The sequence below is a fragment of the Ceratotherium simum genome, chromosome 1, assembly GCF_057802395.1.
Source record: "Ceratotherium simum simum isolate JZ-2026a chromosome 1, ASM5780239v1, whole genome shotgun sequence".
Lineage (NCBI taxonomy): Eukaryota > Metazoa > Chordata > Mammalia > Perissodactyla > Rhinocerotidae > Ceratotherium > Ceratotherium simum.
Genome location: NC_141900.1, coordinates 86,324,853 through 86,344,878, shown reverse-complemented (window position 1 = coordinate 86,344,878; position 20,026 = coordinate 86,324,853). Strand labels below are relative to the sequence as shown.

Here is a 20,026-nt window from a genome sequence, read left to right as displayed (position 1 = left end):
CCAGCTGTTGATTGATCTTTAAAATGAAGGTGAAAATGTTTGTTGTACAAGGTTGTAAGGATCAGTGATGATATTTTGAAACTCACTGTTAGATGCCCTACGCATGATAGACGTTCATTAAGTGGTAACTGTTAGGAGGAATAAGAAGCTAATTTTCAGTTTCGTTGTTGTTGTTAATTTGCTAACATATGAAGAGTTTTGTTTCATCTCTTTAAATGTTCCACACCCCTTTAAAAAAAACAATTGTTCTCTTCCAGAGCTTGCCCTTGCGTCTCTCTTCAGCCTAAATGCCTTAGTTGATTTTTGGAGATACTTCAAATATACTGTGGCACCAACAAGTCTGGTTGTTAGCCCTGGACAGCAAACACTTTTAGGGTTGAAAACAGCTGGTAAGTGTTTTATATCTTTGCAAAGGTGGTCGAAAGGTTGGCAATAAATCTTTCTCGATTTAATTTTCCCTTTTCATAGACTCAGCTGGAAGGGACTTCTAAGGCCATCTAATTTTTTTTTTTTTTTAAGGAAGATTGGCCTTGAGCTAACATCTATTGCTAATCTTCCTCCTTTGTTTTTGTTTTTCCTTTTTTTCCACCAAAACCCCAGTAGATAGTTGTATGTCATAGTTGTACGTCCTTCTAGTTGCTCTGTGTGGGACGACACCTCATCATGGCTTGAGGAGCGGTGCATAGGTACACGCCCAGGATCTGAACTGGCAAACTCCGGGCCACCAAAGCAGAGCTCGAGAACTTAACCACTGTATCACTGGGCCGGCCCCTCTAAGGTCATCTAGTTCAACTATATTCAACAAGTCTACAGTAAATTGCCTGAAGACAAATGATTATCATTCCTATTTGTGTAAATTGAATGGAACTAACTATTCAACAGCTTCATGAAAGTTTGTTCCATGGTTTAATTACAATTAAAGTTAAAAGATTAACTCTTGCTGTATTGAAGCTCATTTCTTATTTTGAACTCTGGAAATAGTAAGCAACTAATTTGTGTCCTTTGGTAATTTAACAACGAAGTCACTTTATTACCTCTCCTTTTCTTGAGGAAAACGATTCAGTTCATTAAATCTGTGTTCATAGAAACTTTATTTATACATACACATATATATTATTTATTTACTGACTATTTATTTATTTATTCCTTCTAGTTGTACAGACTACTCCTCCACATGATCTGGCAGCAACCCAAATCCCTCCCTCTCCACCTTCTCCTTCAATTCAAGGTCAGAGTGTGTTGAGTTATAGCCCGTCTCGTTCACCCAGTACCAGCCCCAAGTTCACCACCAGTTGTATAACTGGGTACAGCCCTCAGCTACAAGGTCTGTCCTCAGGTAGCAGTGGTTCTTACAGTCCTGGAGTGACCTACTCTCCCATCAGTGGTTACAATAAGGTAAGGACTCTTTTCTGTTGGTCACTCACTTTATTTTAGAATTGGGAGGTACCTTGAAAAGCATATAGTGAGTTAAAACTCCTCATTTTATCAATGAGGAAACCGAGGAACAGTGGGTAATTGATTTGGCCAGATCACCCATTTAAGAGCCAAGAATAGAACCCAGATTTCCTGACATCCAGTTGGAAGTTCTTTATACCACATCTTAAAATGAGAGAAAAAAATTGAGCTTTTGCACAGATAATGAACTGAGGTTCACCATCTAGGATCTTTCTGCAGGGTCTTTAAAACAAGTTGAGACTATAATAATTTTTTACTATAATAATTTTTTACTTTAGTTTCCTTTACTCGTGTTTTCCCTCTTTTTTTCCTTCTTTATGTGAAACTTTTGTATATCCTTATAGAATTTTCATCATGTTGGAGTATCTTTTACGCTAAAAACTGGGATTGTCATGTAGTTTGACTCCTGAGTATGGACACTCTCCATGGGATGATGAGAAACCTTCATTCCAACTCCCACAGTGAAGGGGGCTTTTGTGCTACTTTTTAGGCTTGATAGAAGCAAAATTGAGGGCCGGCCCCGTGGCTTAGCGGTTAGGTGCGTGAGCTCCGCTGCTGGCGGCCCGGGTTCGGATCCCGGGCGCGCACCGACGCACCGCTTCTCCCACCATGCTGAGGCCGCGTCCCACATACAGCAACTAGAAGGATGTGCAGCTATGACATACAGCTATCTACTGGGGCTTTGGGGGAAAAAATAAATAGAATTAAAATTATTAAGCAAAATTGACACATTTGAAATTGTGACTCCTGCCTGAAGCATAAGACTCTAGAAGGGCATTAAAAGGGGGTGGTCACATTTTCAGATGCTCTCAATAGTTAGACTAACATCTCTGTAGCTACTAGTTAATGAGGAATGTCTGGAAATGAAATTAACACACTGTCTGCCCTTACTCTTTTACATAATATTTCTTTGTAATGAAATTCCATACTACTGGTTACCCAATAATAATTTTGGCAAGAGATAGAATTTGGAAAATTTTGTATAAGTTAAATATTAAGAGGAAATGTGTATATGGTGATAATTCATAACCTATAGGTAAATATGACTTTTTAAAATAGTTTCAGTTTTCATGAGAAAAGTACTGTGTTATGATTATTATAGAAAGTTAGAGAAGTAGAAGAAAAATCATTCATAGTCCTACCACCCAAACATAATTTCTGTTTAATGGCTACTGAGTACTTGTCAAGTAGATATACCGTAGTTTACTCTTGAACATTTAAGTTATTTTCGTTTCGCAAAAACTATTTATTAATCTGCACTAAATAACTCTGTGCATCAAGTTTATAACATTGTTTAATTATCTTTTTTCTACTAGATTATGACCTCCTTGAACACAAGATTATATGTTTTTATTCATCTTTGTTTGCTTAGCACAGTGTATGGAATATAGATGCTATATAAGTGTTTGCTGAACTAAACTAATACCTTGGAAAAGTTAATGAAATGAATAATTATTTTTCTGGGAAAAGAAAGCCAAAATTGACTAAGAAGTAGAAAACCTAAATAAATCAAGGAAGAAAATTTAAAAACTATTAATCAAATACACGTGCAGAATATATTAGGGCCCTAAAGTTTTACCATTGAGTTCTTTTAAATTTTCAAAAAACAGTTACTTTATAAACTTTTGATTATGGAAATTTTCAAACATACACAAAAATGAAGGGACTAGTACAGTGAACTCCTGTGACATCTTCAGCAGTTATCAACATTTTGCTAGTGTATGAACAGCTAATTCTGATCTGATAAAACACGTTAAAAGCTTAAACTCTAGAGTTAAAAACTCTAGAGTTAAAAACCAAGTGAAATCTTGGTATGATCTTGAGCGAGTTACTTAGCCTCTCAAACCTAAATTAGCATAGTAGTAATATTTACCTATTATTGAGAGGATGAAATAAGATAATGTATATTAAGTGTTAAATATTACACCCCTTGGGCAAGAATAAACCAATTAATAAACAGTAGCTCAAATATAGTCATAGTATATATAAGGATTTAATATGTTAATTGAAGTAAAAGGGAAATCAATGTGAAAGAGGATTAACGTTTTTATTTTCAAACAGCATTAAATAATTATAAGATTTTTTAATCTTTAATTTATTACAAACTAATATAAATTGATCATGAAACTCCAGTAGAAAAAAATTGTCAATGTGCTGGAGTAAACAGTTAATAAAATAGGGCCGGCCCCGTGGCTTAGCGGTTAAGTGCGTGCTCTCCGCTGCCGGCGGCCCGGGTTCGGATCCTGGGTGCGCACCGAGGCACCGCTCCTCCAGCCATGCTGAGGCCGCGTCCCACATACAGCAACTAGAAGGATGTGCAGCTATGACAGACAACTATGTACTGGGGCTTTGGGGGAAAAATAAATAAATAAAATCTTCAAAAAAAAAAAAAAAAAAAAAAACAGTTAATAAAATAGGTAATACTGGTGACCAGGAATTGTATTTTTAAAGTGTTTAACTTCGTAAGTATAAGGAAATACAAGTTAAATGTACTACATTAAAAAAAAATCTTGTATATCAAATGAACCTATTTTAAAATAGTAATGCTGATGGACATAAACCAAAATGGGTACTCCTATCTATTCTCTTCAGATAAGAGTATAGCTTAGTACAATATTTTCATTTAATAGAATGGGAGGGTTGGCCCCGTGGCTTAGCGATTAAGTGCGCGTGCTCCGCTACTGGCCGCCCAGGTTTGGATCCCGGGCCTCACCGACGCACCGCTTCTCCGGCCATGCTGAGGCCGCGTCCCACATACAGCAACTAGAAGGACGTGCAACTATGACATACAGCTATCTACTGGGGCTTTGTGGGGATGAAAAGGAGGAGGATTGGCAATAGATGTTAGCTCAGAGCCGGTCTTCCTCAGCAAAAAGAGGAGGATTAGCATGGATGTTAGCTCGGGGCTGATCTTCCTCACAAAAAAAAAAAAGAAGAATGGGAATATGTATTAAAAATGCTCATATGCTTTGATCAAATCATTTTAGTTCTAGGAATCTCCTAAAGGAAATCATCACAAATTAACCAAGATTTATGTACAAAGATGTAAATCATAACATTGTTTACAGATAATCCAAATGTCTAGAATAAGAGAATGTAAAAATAAATTATGGTGTATTTGTATAGTGAAATATCATACAGCCCAAGGAGCACCATTGCTAGATCATCTGGTAAGAGTATGTTTAGTTTTGTAAGAAATCGCCAAACTGTCTTCCAAAGTGGCTGTACCATTTTGCATTCCACCTGCAATGAATGAGAGTTCCTGTTGCTCCACATCCTCCCAGCATTTGGTGCTGTCAGTGTTCTGGATTTTGGCCATTCTAATTGGTGTGTTCCGTTTTGAAAGTCAAAAACCAAAACAAAAATAAATTTCAATTAAAGAAAAATAAAATAAAGTTCTTTTTTTTGTATAGTTGGCAAGCTACAGTCCCTCCCCTTCTCCTCCGTACCCTACCACTGTTGGACCAGTGGAGAGCAGTGGATTGAGATCTCGCTACCGTTCTTCACCCACAGTCTATAACTCCCCTACCGACAAAGAAGACTACATGACAGACCTACGAACTTTGGATACTTTCCTTAGAAGTGAAGAAGAGAAACAGCATAGAGTTAAGCTGGGTAGCTATATTTTGTTTTATTTAGATCTAATGTACGTATTTTTGGTGTCACTTTACATTATCCTTAACCCATTATTTTCGTTACTTTGATACCCGTACATAACTGTTTGTCTCCTTTACTGATATAACTTGTGTAGCTTAGGAGAGAAATGCGTTCTGTTTTTAGATTTTATGCAGTTAGAATTAAGCTCACCAAATTTAAGAAGTAAAATATAGCTGAACTAACTGAGAAATCTTGAATTTTTCATCTCCATCAAGATTGAAAGCTTTTTCGTAGAATGTAATTTATAATTTCTATTTAAAAATTGAGGCTGTCAAATGTTTTTAAAGTAGTGTGTAGCAAAGCTTATTGAAGTGATAGTTGTCTCCTTCCAGGGGGTCCTTGGGAAGGTTGAGGTGGCGGGGAAGGATGAGGGAGAGAGCATGGGTTTACTCTAGAAGTGCTGCTGTTTTTCAGGACATTTTGAACTTTCTTTAGTTTACTTTGGGAAACAATGTTAGCAATTCTTAATCTGTTTGGGGTGGATTTGATTATTACAAAGTCGATTATTTGAAACCGAATTAGGTTATTGAGCCGAGTAATGATTTTTCCCCCTGAGGAACTCTCACAGAAAGCACATTAGGTGCTAAAACATGGCCACAATGAGGAAACCAGTTATTGGACCATGGCTCTTCGTGTCACCTGAAGTCTCTCCGTTGATTTTTAATTTAATTTTGCCTGAAAGTGCTACAAATGTCAAAGAAACAAATCAATGTTATCTTGTTATTTGTTGATACATGCTTTTTCTTCCTTTTAAATTTTGAAATATTTCAAGTATACCAAAAATTATGGGGTAGAATACAAAGAACAGCCTGTATACCCTCTACATATTGTTGTCATATCCAGATATTTTTCTGACTTCCATTTTTATTTCTTCCTTGACCTATAGGAGTTATTTAGAAGTATGGTTATTATTGTTTGGAAGTATTATTGGTGGTTGGCGATTGGTGTTGCTTTTAATTTTCAAACCTGTGAAATGAAAAGCTTGGTTATCTTTTTTTTTTTTAAGTTAATTACACCGTGGCTAGAGATTCTGATCTGTACCTTATTAACTTTTTGATGTTTCTTGAGACTAGGATTTAGGCCTGCTGTGTGATCACTTTTTTGTGTGTGTGTGAGGAAGATTAGCCCTGAGCTAACGATCTGTTGCCAATCCTCCTCTTTTTGCTGAGGAAGACTGGCCCTGGGCTAACATCTGTGCCCATCTTTCTCCATTTTATATGGGACGCTGCCACAGTATGGCTCGACAAGCGGTGCGTCGGTGCGCGCCTGGGATCCGAACCCCAGGCCACTGCAGCAGAGCGCATGCACTTAACCACTGCACCACCAGGCTGGCCCCGTGATCACATTTTATAAATGGTTCTTGGTTTGTTGAAAAGAGTGTACAGTCTCTAAGTATTGAGCTTCATATTTGTTTGCTGAGTCAGGCTTCTTGATAGTGTTCTTAAATTCTTTATCTTATTAATTTTTATCTGCTTGATCTATTAGTTACTAAGAAAGTATGTTAAAAGCTCCCACTGATTATCTCTCATTAAATGTCTCCTCATAGTTCTATCAAATTTGCTCAGTGTATATGAGATTATGTAAATTCAGAATTGTTACTATCATTCTGGTCAGTTATTCCTTTTGTCTTTATCTCTTAGGCTTTTTGCCTTGGAGTCTGTTTTGTCTGACATTAAGACAGCTATACTAATTTCATTTTGGTTAGTATTTGCCTGGTATGTCCATGTCCGTCCCTGTACTTTTAACCCTTCTGTGCCCATGGGTTTTAGGTAATTAACTATTTTGAACAAATTAATTTGTAAATTATTAATAAGTATTTTATGGGAAGCTACTTTGTGATTGTATAAATATCCTATTCCTTATCAAATTTTGACTTACTAGTTTTAATGTCTTTTTAAGAGTCTTTTCAAAATTAATACTATGTTGGTTTTCATAGTGGCTTTCTAATTCCATCATTCCTTATATATTTATCCCTTTTACATTTTTTAAACTTTTTTTTCTTGTAAAATATACAGAAAATTGACCATTTAACCATTTTTAAGTGTGTAACTCAGGTATTAAGTACATTCACATTGTTGTACAACCACCTTTTACATTTATTTGTTGGCATTCTACTGTAAGATAGAGCTCTTTCTTCTTCCCTTATTATGTCATTTATTTTGGTGGTTAGATTTTCTCAGATTTGGCTATGGGATCCTCTGGCTTCTGTGTTCTTTTGACATGATGCTATCATTCTTTGAGCACTTTTTTTCTTTTTTTTACTTTCCAGCACCACAGGGTATTCCAGGCTCCTCTTATACTTTCCCTGGCTAACTAGCTCTGGCATCAGTCTGTTTCTCCAAGGGACCATGATTGCTTTCAGTGGAGAATAATATTTATAAGTTAATGTCTGGGCATTGGCTGTGCCATTGTTAATGGGGTATCATTACTCAGCAGACAGCTAGGAAATATATGTATATACATACATGTACACACACATCTATATGTACTTCTGCATCCATCTATCTGTATATATTAAAAACCGTGAGTTCATACTGATACCTCCAGTTCCAATCCAACTATATAGGCTTTATTCTAGCCTCCTCCCTTTCCATATTTGTAATTCCTTTCTCCAATAGTGAAAAACCAGTCACTCACATATATTCTTTCTCACACAAACACTTTTTTGCTGAATGACCACTTTATCCCTAAATATTTCTCATGCCTCTCTTAAGAACAAGGACATTTTCCTTTCTGACTATAATGTGATTATCATACTTAAGATACTACTATTATTCATTTTCACATTTCCTCCAGTTGACCCAATAATGACCTTTGTAGCTTTTTTTTTCTTTTACTGATGCAGGATCCAGGATGGTGTCAAGGATGGTGTATTGCATTGAGTTCTTATGCTTCTTATGTCTTCTTTAATTTAGAACATTTGTGCATTTTTGGTTTTTTTGTCTTTTATGACATTTACATTTTAAAGAGGTCAGGCTTGTTGTTTTGCAAATTTGGATTTGTGTGATCATTTTCTCATTATTAGAATCAGTTGAGGGCCGGCCCCGTGGCTTAGTGGTTAAGTGAGTGCGCTCCACTGCTGGCGACCCGGGTTCGGATCCCGGGCGCGCACCGACGCACCGCTTCTCCGGCCACGCTGAGGCCGCGTCCCACATACAGCAACTAGAAGGATGTGCAGCTATGACACACAACTATCTACTGGGGCTTTGGGGGGAAAAAATAAATAAATAAAATCTTTAAAAAAAAAAAAGAATCAGTTGAAATATTATTTTTTGGCAAAAACACAGTAGGTGGTGACACATGTGTTCCTTTCAGTGTATCACATCAGGAAACTCGTGATATCATTTTCTCCCTTTATTGGTAACATTCCACTGGATCACTTGGTCACGGTGGTGGCAACCTGATTTCTTCATAATAGCTTTTCCCTTTTGTAATTAATAAATAATCTATCGTGTGATCCTTCGAGACTTGTGAATTTCCTGTTCCCCTAACGGCCTCTCATCTAGTGGTTTTAGCATCCATTGATGATCCTTTCCTGAAGGAGTTAATACAGTGGTGGTTGCAAAATGGAGCCTTTGTAATACTTCCATTTCCTCTACATTTAGTAGCATGGCATTGTTCTGTAAAGAAGAGCTTTCTGTTTTACCCCTCACCCCACGGTTTGTTATTTCAGCCCATTTGGACTGATGGGTGATTCATTCTTTAGCAGTGTCTAAACTACTGTTTAACAAACTCCTTGAGTTTTTTAATTTGTCATTTTTTTTTTTCATTTTTCAAAGTTTTGTTTGGTTCTCTTTCAAGTATGCCTGATTCATTTTAGGTTATCTTGTTTTGTTCATATGTTTTCACTTCTTTTTCCTGTTACAATCACTTAAAACATACTTTTTAGGGCCGGCCCCGTGGCTTAGCGGTTAAGTGCGTGCGCTCCGCTGCCGGCGGCCCGGGTTTGGATCCCGGGCTCGCACAGACGCACCGCTTCTCCGGCCATGCTGAGGCCATGTCCCACATACAGCAACTAGAAGGATGTGCAACTGTGACATACAACTATCTACTGGGGCTTTGGGGGGAAAATAAATAAATTAAAACATACTTTTTAGAAGTCTCTGTCCAGTAGTGAAATTATCTAAAGTTCTTGGGGATTAAATACTAACATTTTAATCTTGTTGACTCTTTTGTTTGGAGGCTTGTTTTCTTGTGATTTATATATTTTTAGTTTGTTTTGGTAGACTCATCTTCAGTAGAGTTTTTATCTGTGTTTTTTCTATCCTGGCCAGGCTGGGTGGAAGCCTTGTCTCCTCCTGGCAGTTTTGTTTGCCTCTGCCAGGTGCCTAAGGAGTATCATTGACTTTGAACTAACTTAAGTAATTTCTGAGCTTGGAGGTTCCTGGACCTCACAGGTAGTGTAAATGGGTGCTCTAAATGTGAAGATGGATCTATAATTTTTTTTTTTTTTTAGATTTAATTTATTTATTTTTCCCCCCAAAGCCCCAGTAGATAGTTGTATGTCATAGCTGCACAACCGTCTAGTTGCTGTATGTGGGACACAGCCTCAGCGTGGCCAGAGAAGCGGTGCGTCTGTGCGTGCCCGGGATCCGAACCCGGGCCGCCAGCAGTGGAGCGCACGCACTTAACCGCTAAGCCACAGGGCCGGCCCCGGATCTATAATTTTTTAAATCTCAGAGATTTTGTAAAAAATATCCCAGCAACCTGACTAACACAGACAAGCTTCCTTGATATCTCCTGGTGCCAGGAGACAGATATTTTTCTCATTCACTGAGAATATGGTCCTTTGAGGTTCCTGGCCCTATGCTCGGTGCAGGGGATGGAGGTAGGAGAAAAGTCTTAGTCCATCTCTCTACCTCTGCTGGGCCTACATCTTCTTTTCCCACTTGGGCACTGAAATCCAAGCTAATAGGTTTCCCAAAGGCTACAGAATTCTCCAGAGCAGCCACAGCATCAGCTCACACACAGGCCACTCTGATTTTCAATTCCCTTTTCATTTTTTAGCCACTGGCTGTTCCTCTTACTTTTTGCAAGCTCCATTATTCATTTAAATAATGTTTTTTATTAAATAAACATTTTTAGATATATATAGTGGGAGATGTTTCAGGTTACCTGGTTTGTTATGTTGCCAGAATTCCAAATCTCTGTGTGCTTTGATTCTTAGATCTTTGGGGTTCTCCGGGTACAGATTTTGTACTATTTTGGTGGTGGTGGTGGTCATTACAGAGAGGCCCTATTTTGTCACTGCTTGCTATGTATATTTTGCTTGTACTTTGACTAATACACAACAGATATTAAAAATTCTTATTTCTATCATCTGTATAAAACTCCTTTTGTATCTAAAGCCAGTCTTTATTGAAATTTTTCTCAAGTTTTGTCTGAGAAAGCTTGATTATCATTTTTAAAATTAATATTCAAAATGATTAATCAAAATAGGATAACTTTGTGCTCTATCATCACCATGTCTTTTACCTTCCTTTTTTATTCCCTACTTATTAAATCAGTTGTGTTAGTTTAAAAACTTCTTAATTCATTTCTGTAAGTCAATTTTGCCAGAAGTCCTACTTGAAAATTTCACTTTACACCAAGTGTGATATTCCTTTGCTGTGCATAATTATTTATTTTTATGCCAGCATGAAACATACTACTGTTCACCAAAGCTATTAGCACAAGACTGGCTAACCTTCAGGGTTTCAATGCTGTGAATTGAAATATTCTAACATATTCTTTTCATGATTTCTCATCCTTTGTGTCTGTAAACATCACAAGAAAACCAGTTTTATTATCTATAGTCACTTCTTTTAGAAATTCTGCTAAGATTAAAAAAACCTAATTTCTGTTTGTGATTTTTCTGTGTGTGTTTGAAGTATCAATTGATATTTTTGATATCAGTTAAGCTCTGAAAAAAATAAGGCCTTCATAAGTATCATAAACTTGTCATTGAAAATTTGTTATTTATTCAGGTACTGTGCTCGATGCTAGGGGAAAAAATACTCCCTGCTCGCAAGGAGCTCAAATTGTATTGGGAAAAGAGACAAACTGTAACCTTAAAGTGTGATAAGTACTTGGTAGAGGCCTCTATAGGATTAAGTTCCTAAATGTAACTATTTACATTGCCTAAAAGTAAATTTATAAATTTAGGGGTGTAATCAACAGATAGTCTCTTTTATACCGCACGGGAATTACTACAGGCTGTAACTAGAACGCAGTGTAGTGGAGGGAAGAGTGGGTTTAGCTACTAACCCGAAGAATAGTTTATTAATAGGAGACTCTAGTTAGGCCATTCAGAAAGAGCTTCTAAAAATTCAAGCAAGTAACTTCCTTAGCCTGTTTTTTTCCTAAAGAAATTTGTCTTGTGTTTGTTTCTCACTGAATCATTTAAAAGTCTTAGATAATGAAATAAGCTTAGTTTTACAACAAAAATAAACAGACACTTTCATCCACTTAGGGTTCTTACGGCTCTTAAATTGATACTGCTCAGGAAATGTTCTTTCTGATTTTTAGCACAAGCAGTCCATGTTCTCTGAAGAGAAGATAATGTTGGGGAGGAGGGAGGAGAGAAGCCCCTGGAGGCTTCATCTTCCTTGATTGATATTCCCTAGGTGCCTAGATGCCCACTTCATGTGCTAACTCCAGACCTCAAAATTACTCCAACACACTGATACTCTTTAATCATTGTAGGGAGCCCAGACTCTGCCTCGCCTTCCACCAGTCCTACTTTCTGGAACTACAGTCGTTCTGTGGGGGATCATGCACAGACTTTAAAGAAGTTTCAGTATCAGCTTGCCTGTAGGTCTCAGGCCCCGTGTGCTAACAAAGATGAAGCTGATCTCAGTTCTAAACAAGCTGCAGAGGAGGTAAATGGAGAATAAAAATGACTTAATATTTCTGATTTACAGACTATTAGAAAGTCTTCTCTTCTACTTCTGGAACTTTTTTTTCTGTAACCTCCACTTTTAGTGTGTAGAAACATAAATCTGGCACACATTAAACAGTGGAAAGGCTCCTATCTAACTTTGGGTACCTAAAACTGAATTCTGTTGTACATTTTACTCTTTATGACACATAGTTGACATTAGTGTCCTGGCTAAAGCATTTTTCTGCATTCATTTATAAAAAGGTGTCTCAAGTATCTATTTATACTTAACATATACAAGACTCTTGCTTTTAAAATACATTTAGATTAGAACATTTGAGAGTCTGTAATTTCATCAGTTTAATACCAAATATAAGATTTTTATTTTGTTCTTAAAAGCAAAGAGGAATGTTCTTTAAACATACTAACGTAAGGAATTTTAAAGATATATTTGTGCATGAATAGCAACCTAGTGAGTAATAAGAAAATTACTGCATATTTATTACATCAATATTGATGTTTGTGAAGATTTTTTTCAGTGTTCCAGATATTTTTGAGGGTTGGGGGAAAGAATGACTGATTTCTGGCAACATTTTTCCTCACTGATTATTCATTTTAAACATATTTTTAATAGGTTTGGGCAAGAGTGACTATGAATAGACAACTTCTTGATCATATGGATTCATGGACAGCTAAGTTCAGAAATGTGAGTGCTGACATTGCTCTTTGGACAATATTAGTGCCTATTAATATGCAAAGTATGTTATTAGAATATCAGAGATGTTAATTGTTAATTAGAATATCAGAATTAGGGCCGGCCCTGTGGCTTGGTGGTTAAGTGCGCGCGCTGCAATGCTGGCGGCCCGGGTTCGGATCCCGGGTGCGCATCGAGGCACCACTTCTCCGTCCATCCTGAGGCCGAGTCCCACATGCAGCGACTAGAAGGATGTGCAGCTATGACATACAACTATCTGCTGGGGCTTTGGGGGGGAAAATAAAAAATAAATAAAATCTTTAAAAAAAAAAAAAAAGAATATCAGAATTAATTGTTACTAAAAATGCAATATGGATGGCACATGTATAAGGATAAAGATGACATTTACCTTCTGGTGTCCATTTTCAAGGGGTTTTTTTCCCCTCCATACTTAGTAAATCAGTGTATTTTGAGTGGATAAAGGAACAATGTATTTAGTTATTAATATCTTCCCTTTCTCAACATCTCAATTTTATTTTTCAAAGAGCATTTCTGTCAGAGCCTATCATGTGTAGAAATGTGAGGGAACAAAAATGAGGTCCTTGTCCTCAGAAAACTTCCGAGTTGGAGAGAGAAGACAACGTATGCTTGAAACTACTTCAGAATATATCAGTTTCTTCAATTTTTCTAGCAAAGAACCCTCTAATCTTTGGCCTGGAGGTGGGAAGGCCAACTTCTCCATATACAGAGTGAATTAGTTCCCTTGGTTCAGTGCCACCTCTTTCTCTCACTCTCTGTGGTACCTGTATGTCCCAAGTGCTGTTGGGCAGATTGGCTCCTTGTCCCCTGTGGTATCTCCACTTAGATTCTGTAGAGGCGGCTGTTTCTTCCACTGTTCCATCTGTCAGCACTCATCCAGCCTCTCTATATCTTCTGGAAATATGTTGAAATCACTTGTACTCCTTTTTTATTCTTTACCTATAATTTAAATAGGGTGTCAAGAGGGAGTCGTGAAAAATAGCAGCCTACTTTCTTGAACTAGAAGCCTGGATGGCTTTTAAAAATAAAAATTCCTGAGCCCGACCCTAGAACTACTCACTTTCTGGGGATGAGGCCTAGATCTCTCTCCTGGACCTGTTAGATAATTTGTTGCAGCCAAAGAGTGTCTGGCAAGTAGGATGCACTTAGTAAATGCTAGAAGAATGAATGAGGGAAATGTTGTCCTGAAACTGTACTCTCTTTTTTTCCCACTTATAGGCTTGTCTAAAAATGCTAATGTATTTAAAATATAAAGTCTGAGGAGTTTTAGCTTAGAAGAAATACAAACACAATCCCTTATCTGAATTCCTTAGGCTACAGTGTTCTGAAATTTAGAGTTTTTTGGATTTTTTTAAAAAGCTATATACATATACCATATATTTTGTAATACCACTAAAGGAGTCTGGTTAGCACTCAGTAATCAACAACATTAATATTTCTGCAGCAAAGCATTTGAATAGTTACGCTAAGTGGGATAAAGTCAATAGCTTCATGGGAATTCAGTTCAGGTCTTGATATATCTAATTTGCTTGCTAAATGGATTAGAAAAAAACTTTCAGTTTTCAGAGGTTTTTTAATTCAGAATTTTTGTAAGGAATTGTAGACTTGTATTTCATCTGAAACTTTTTCATCCTTCCATTTTATGGTTAAACAGAAGCATGGAAACAGAAATGGTGGTTGAAGTTGCTACAAACACGGACACGAAACACATAACACAGAACCAATACAGATGGGGTGTTCCCTTGGACAGTCTTTTCACATCCCAGAATTAGTCTAATGTTAGCCATGCAAAGTGGCATTTGAAATTCCTAGTCCTAAAGTAATATTGTAATATTCACAAACCAGTTTCAAATGTAATAAATCTGTTTTCCACATGGCTAGGGTGAGCCTGCTGAGAGTTAATCAGTTATGTTAGTTTCAAAAACTATCTTATTAATCATAAACCAGTATAAACACTACATGAATAAATGTATGAATAATTACCCTAGACTTGTAAACTGAAAATTATCTTTTTAGGTAAGTATAGTAATTGTAGAAAAATTTAAGAAAAACTTAACATATAACTGAAAGTCTTATATTTTCTTCAGAACAAACAGACATGTGATTTAAGAATATCACTTAATAACTTAGACTCCAATAGCATATTTACGTAGCTCTCTCTAGACTTCAGGTAGCTACTGCTTCTCTTCTCTTCACTATACTGTATTAATTAATACTCAAGTACAAGACGGTAAAAAAAAATTCTTAGTTTTATGAAAATAATTTGAGAAATGCTTCAGAATTGTGTGTGTAAAATCTTTACCTCATTTCTTCCTAGTGGATCAATGAGACAATATTGGTGCCGCTTGTACAGGAGATCGAGTCTGTCAGCACGCAGATGAGACGAATGGGTTGTCCAGAGCTGCAGATAGGAGGTATGTGAAAAGAGAGCCCAGCATTTGATTTACCTTCAGTGAATCTGCCAAGAAGAAACTTTCTTCTTGTAATGGGCTATGTAACAACTTCCTTTGTTATCTTGAGGTGAAGAAAAAAACTAAATGTCTATAATACAGTTTTTTTTAATATAAACAGTTTTATTGTGATATAATTTAGTTACCATACAATTCACCCATTTAAAGTCTATAGTTCAAACGTTTGGGTTGTGTAACCATGACCATAATCAATTTTAGAGTATTTCATCACGCCAAGAAGAAATGCCACATATCTCTTAGTGGCCCCCTCCCCTGCCCCGTTTCCCACCACCCCCTATTCTCCAGCCCAGGCAACTACCAATCTGTCTCTATAGATAGGCCTGTTCTGGATATTTCATATAAATGGGCTCATACAATATGTTGTCTTTTGTGACTGGCTTCTTTCACTTAATGTAATATTGTCAAGGTTTATCCATGTTGCAGCACTTATCAGTACTCCGTTTCCTTTTATTGCCAAGTAATATCCCATTGTATGGATCTACCACATTCTGTTTACCCATTCCTCAGTTGATTGACATGTGGGTTGTTTTTACTTTTTGGCTATGATGAAAAATGCTACTATGAACAGTTGTGTAAAAGTGTTTGTGTGGACATATGTTTTAATTTCTCTGGGGTATTACCTAGGAGTGGAATTGCTGAGCCATGTGGTAACTCCATTTTTAACCTTGTGAGGAATTACCAGACTGTTTCCTAAAGCAGGTGCAACGTTTTTCGTTCCCACCAGTAGTGTATGAGGGTTCCAGTTTCTCACATCCTCGCCAATACTTGTTATTGTCTGTCTTTTTTATTATAGTTATCCTAGTGAGTGTGAAATGGTATCTCACTGTGGTTTTGATTTGCATTTGCCTAATGGCTAATGATGTTGAGCATCTTTTCATGTGCTTATTGGCTATTTGTATATCTTCTTAAGAGAAATATCTTTTCAGATCCTTTACCCATTTTTAAATTGGATTGTCTTTTTATTGTTGAGTTGTAGGTGTTCTTCATATATTTTAAATACAAGTCCCTTATCAGATACTAATTACACAGTTGTCCAAAGCATAAAGAATGTGTAACCATGCTAATTTAAAATCACCTGTTTTCAACTCTCTTATCTACTAAAAATAAAACTGTTAAGGTTCCTTATAATATAATTTACTTGAAATATATATATATCATAACTTATTTAGTGTTAAGTAATTAGGTTTCAAAGTAAATAAGGAATATTGTAGTCAGCCTGCTCTTCTAGAGAATAAAGTTCTCCTTGAAATGTGTAAGGGTTTTGGATTGCTCATTAGCACTTTGCACTTACTTTGGGTATCTTTCAATCAATCTTTATTCTCTGGACTGAGAATAGAATTATACATCCCTAAAGTGTTTATTTATGGAGTATCCAAATGTTTCATATGTAATTTACACAACCCTGACATTAACCTTGAAAGATAGCTGTTATTGCCCCATTTTATGGAGGAGGCTACTAAGACTCAGAGAGGTTAAGTAACTTGCCCAGTGTCACAGAGCAGTGCTTTGAGGCCAGAGCTCTCTGACTCCAAAGCCAGAATGGTTACTTTCTAGGTCTTGGTAGTGTTATTTGAACCTGTGCTTATCCTTTTGAGCTTTCTTTATAAGCTATAAAAATAGGTATCTTTCACCACATTTTACCAGTGTAATATGCTTTTTTAAAAAGAACATTGCTTTATGACTACAAAAGCAATATACCTATGTTCACTGTAGACAATTTGGGAAGTACAGAAATACACAAAGAAGAATATTACCCATAATTCTGCTTCCAGAGATAACCATTATCGATTTTAAGTCAAAACCAATTATTATTTTTGGGTAACAATATTATGATACTAACTATATATATCAATTGTAAATTATACCATAATTTAAGAACATTAGGGCCGGCTCTGTGGCTTGGCGGTTAAGTGCGCGCGCTCTGATGCTGGCGGCCCGGGTTCGGATCCCGGGAGCGCCCGGAGGCACCACTTCTCCGTCCAACGCGAGGCCGAGTCCCGCGTACAGCAACTAGAAGGATGTGAACCTATGACATACAACTGTCTACTGGGGCTTTGGGGGGAAAAAGCTGAATAAATAAAATCTTAAAAAAAAAAAAAAAGATTAAAAAAAAAAAATAAGAACATTAAAATGTGAAAAGTGTATATTTAGGAGTTGAGAAAATACAGTATCTGTATGTATATATTTTTAATTAAATTGGGGTCATCCTGTTTTTTTATCTTTTTTGTTCCCCCCACTTTTTCTATTTTGTTGAATATTCTCCAGTACTATTTTTATGGCTAGGTTGTATTTCTTTTTTATATATGCAATATATTGTATTTAACTCATCTTTATTATCTAAAATTTAGGATTTTTTCCCTTTACTGTTATTAATAACACTGTGAGTCAATATCCTTTTACCTAAATCTTTGTGTACATTTATAATTATTTCTTTAGGATAATTTCTTAGAGGTGGAATTGTCAGCTCAATAGGTATAAATGTATTAAGGCTTTTGATGTACACAGCCCTTCAAAAACCTTATAGTAGTGTATACTCTAGCAACCATGTCACACGTGAGCATGGCTTTTTCCCAACATTGGATATTACTAGTAAGGTTGGACATTTTGGAAATTTCTGGTGGTTTATTAATTTCTTTGGATAGTTGTCTTTCATGATATGAGGAGAGAAATCACTGTCATAAAAAGTTTCTGCTTGTCACTGCCATAACTGGCAACTTTTAATTCAACCTGATTTTGAAAGCTATCATGTATCTTTTTATACGTACCCGACAAAAATCTTCTGGGTATTAGTTGTTTATAGATCTGCTGATATGGATTTGGCTTCTGCTTTTGGAGTGTGTGTGTGTGTAAATCTGGCCACCTTGCCAGAAATGGTAAAATAAATTGTAGGTAAAGTAGATAATGACCAGCCCTGGTGGTTAAGATTCGGTGCTCTCACCACTGTGGCCTGAGTTCGTTTCCTGGCCAGGGACCCACACCACCTTTCTGTCAGTTGTCATATTGTAGCAGCTGCATGTTGCTGTGATGCTGAAAGCCATGCCACTGGTATTTCAAGCAGCAGCGAGGTCACCCATGGTGGACAGGTTTCAGCGGAGCTTCCAGACTAAGACAAAGTAGGAGGAAGGACCTGGCCACCCACTTCCCAAAAAATTGGCCATGTGGGCCGGCCCCATGGCTTAGCAGTTAAGTGCGCGCGCTCCTCTGCTGGCGGCCTGGGTTCGGATCCCGGGAGCGCACCGACGCACCGCTTCTCCGGCCACGCTGAGGCTGCGTCCCACATACAGCAACTAGAAGGATGTGCAGCTATGACATACAACTATCTACTGGGGCTTTGGGGAAGGGAAAAAAAAAAAAAAGGAGGAGGATTGGCAGTAGATGTTAGCTCAGAGCCAGTCTTCCTCAGCAAAAAGAGAAGGATTAGCACGGATGTTAGCTCAGGGCTGATCTCCCTCACCAAAAAAAATTAAAAAAATAAAAATTGGCCATGAAACCCCTACAAATAGCAGCGGAGCATTGTCTCATATAGCATCTGAAGGTGGGAGGACGACACCAAAAGGCCGGGCAGGGTTCCACTCTGCTGTACAGAGGGTCGCTAAGAGTCAGAATTGACTGGACGGCACTAACAATAAGAAGTAGATAATGCAAATTGTTAAGACTATTATTGCTTTCATTTATTCCTTCAACATCTATTGAGGGAAGAGCATTTTCAGTTATTTTAGAGACCCATGTGAAGAATAATCGGTGTGTGTATGTTTTGTTTTTAACAGAGGCTAGTATTACTAGCTTGAAACAAGCTGCTCTGGTTAAAGCTCCTCTCATTCCAACTCTGAATACAATCGTGCAGTATCTAGACCTTACACCAAATCAGGAATACTTGTTTGAAAGGATCAAAGGTAACTATTGATTTGAAGAAGGAAAAAGCGAGAGCTTTTTCTCTGGTACTTTGAGATTTTTATAAATAAAGGTAACAAGGAAAAACTTTCTTTGAAAAAATGAGAAGTATCACTAAGTATTATCTTATATTTTATATATATATATAATTATGGCTTAATTAAGGCTTATACTTGAACAGCTTTTGGGTTTTATATTTTATGTGCTTAAGAATTGTCAAAATAATGTAGTTAGCCTTGAATATGTTAATTAATAATTTTATTCTATATAGGGAAACTTAAATATGAGCTAAATGGGCTCAATTGAATATTTCACTCATTTTCTACTAAGAGTAGAAACTACCAAGAATGGGTGCCACTATGACATTCTTTATAATTTCAGCGTGCTGATCCTTATTTCTTTGTTTTTATAATTTATATTTAATATGTTGCTTCTTTATATTTTTGTTGTATTGTAATTATTTGGGGGGAATGTGATCTTCTGAGGAGCCTGACTTGAGAATCAGGAAATTTCGCCTCCCACACACTCTTTATGCCTCCCTACTTTTATTTGGATAAACTCTATAAAATGTTCTCATCACTAAAACGAGTTTTAGAAATAATATTCCACTCCTCAGAATTATCATAAATGTTAATTTGAAAATTTTATGGTGCCCCCTCCCTCCCCTAGGTTTGGACTGGGGTTCAGGAATAACATTTATCATGACTTTTAAAAGCTTTTTATATGAGGAGAATTCAAATGTACGTGAAACTAAACAGAATAGTATGGTCAACCCTCTTGTACACAGCACCTGGTCCCAACAACCCTCAGTCCTTGGGCAACCCCTGCCCTAGCTGTGTCCCCACCTACCTCCTCCCTTCCTGTATTATTTGAAACAAATCCTACATGTTGTTATCACTGCATCTGTGAATATCTCTATGTATCGCTAAAAGATAAGGCTTTTTAAAAATGTAACCACAA

General features: G+C 36.9%; 1 protein-coding gene across 3 annotated transcripts in view; it reads left to right on the top strand.

The window, feature by feature from the left end:
• TMEM209 (transmembrane protein 209) overlaps positions 1 to 20,026 on the top strand; it is a 33,827-nt gene that overhangs the window by 2,280 nt on the left and 11,521 nt on the right. For 2 of the 3 annotated variants that reach the window (XM_004418685.3, XM_087430680.1), the window contains exons 4-10: positions 258 to 389; positions 1,154 to 1,395; positions 4,869 to 5,070; positions 11,797 to 11,972; positions 12,606 to 12,677; positions 15,022 to 15,118; positions 18,943 to 19,068. In XM_004418685.3, coding sequence (XP_004418742.1) covers positions 258 to 389; positions 1,154 to 1,395; positions 4,869 to 5,070; positions 11,797 to 11,972; positions 12,606 to 12,677; positions 15,022 to 15,118; positions 18,943 to 19,068 — 1,047 coding nt within the window. The remainder of the gene's footprint in view (positions 1 to 257; positions 390 to 1,153; positions 1,396 to 4,868; positions 5,071 to 11,796; positions 11,973 to 12,605; positions 12,678 to 15,021; positions 15,119 to 18,942; positions 19,069 to 20,026) is intronic. The other variant, XM_087430685.1, reaches the window with a different exon arrangement.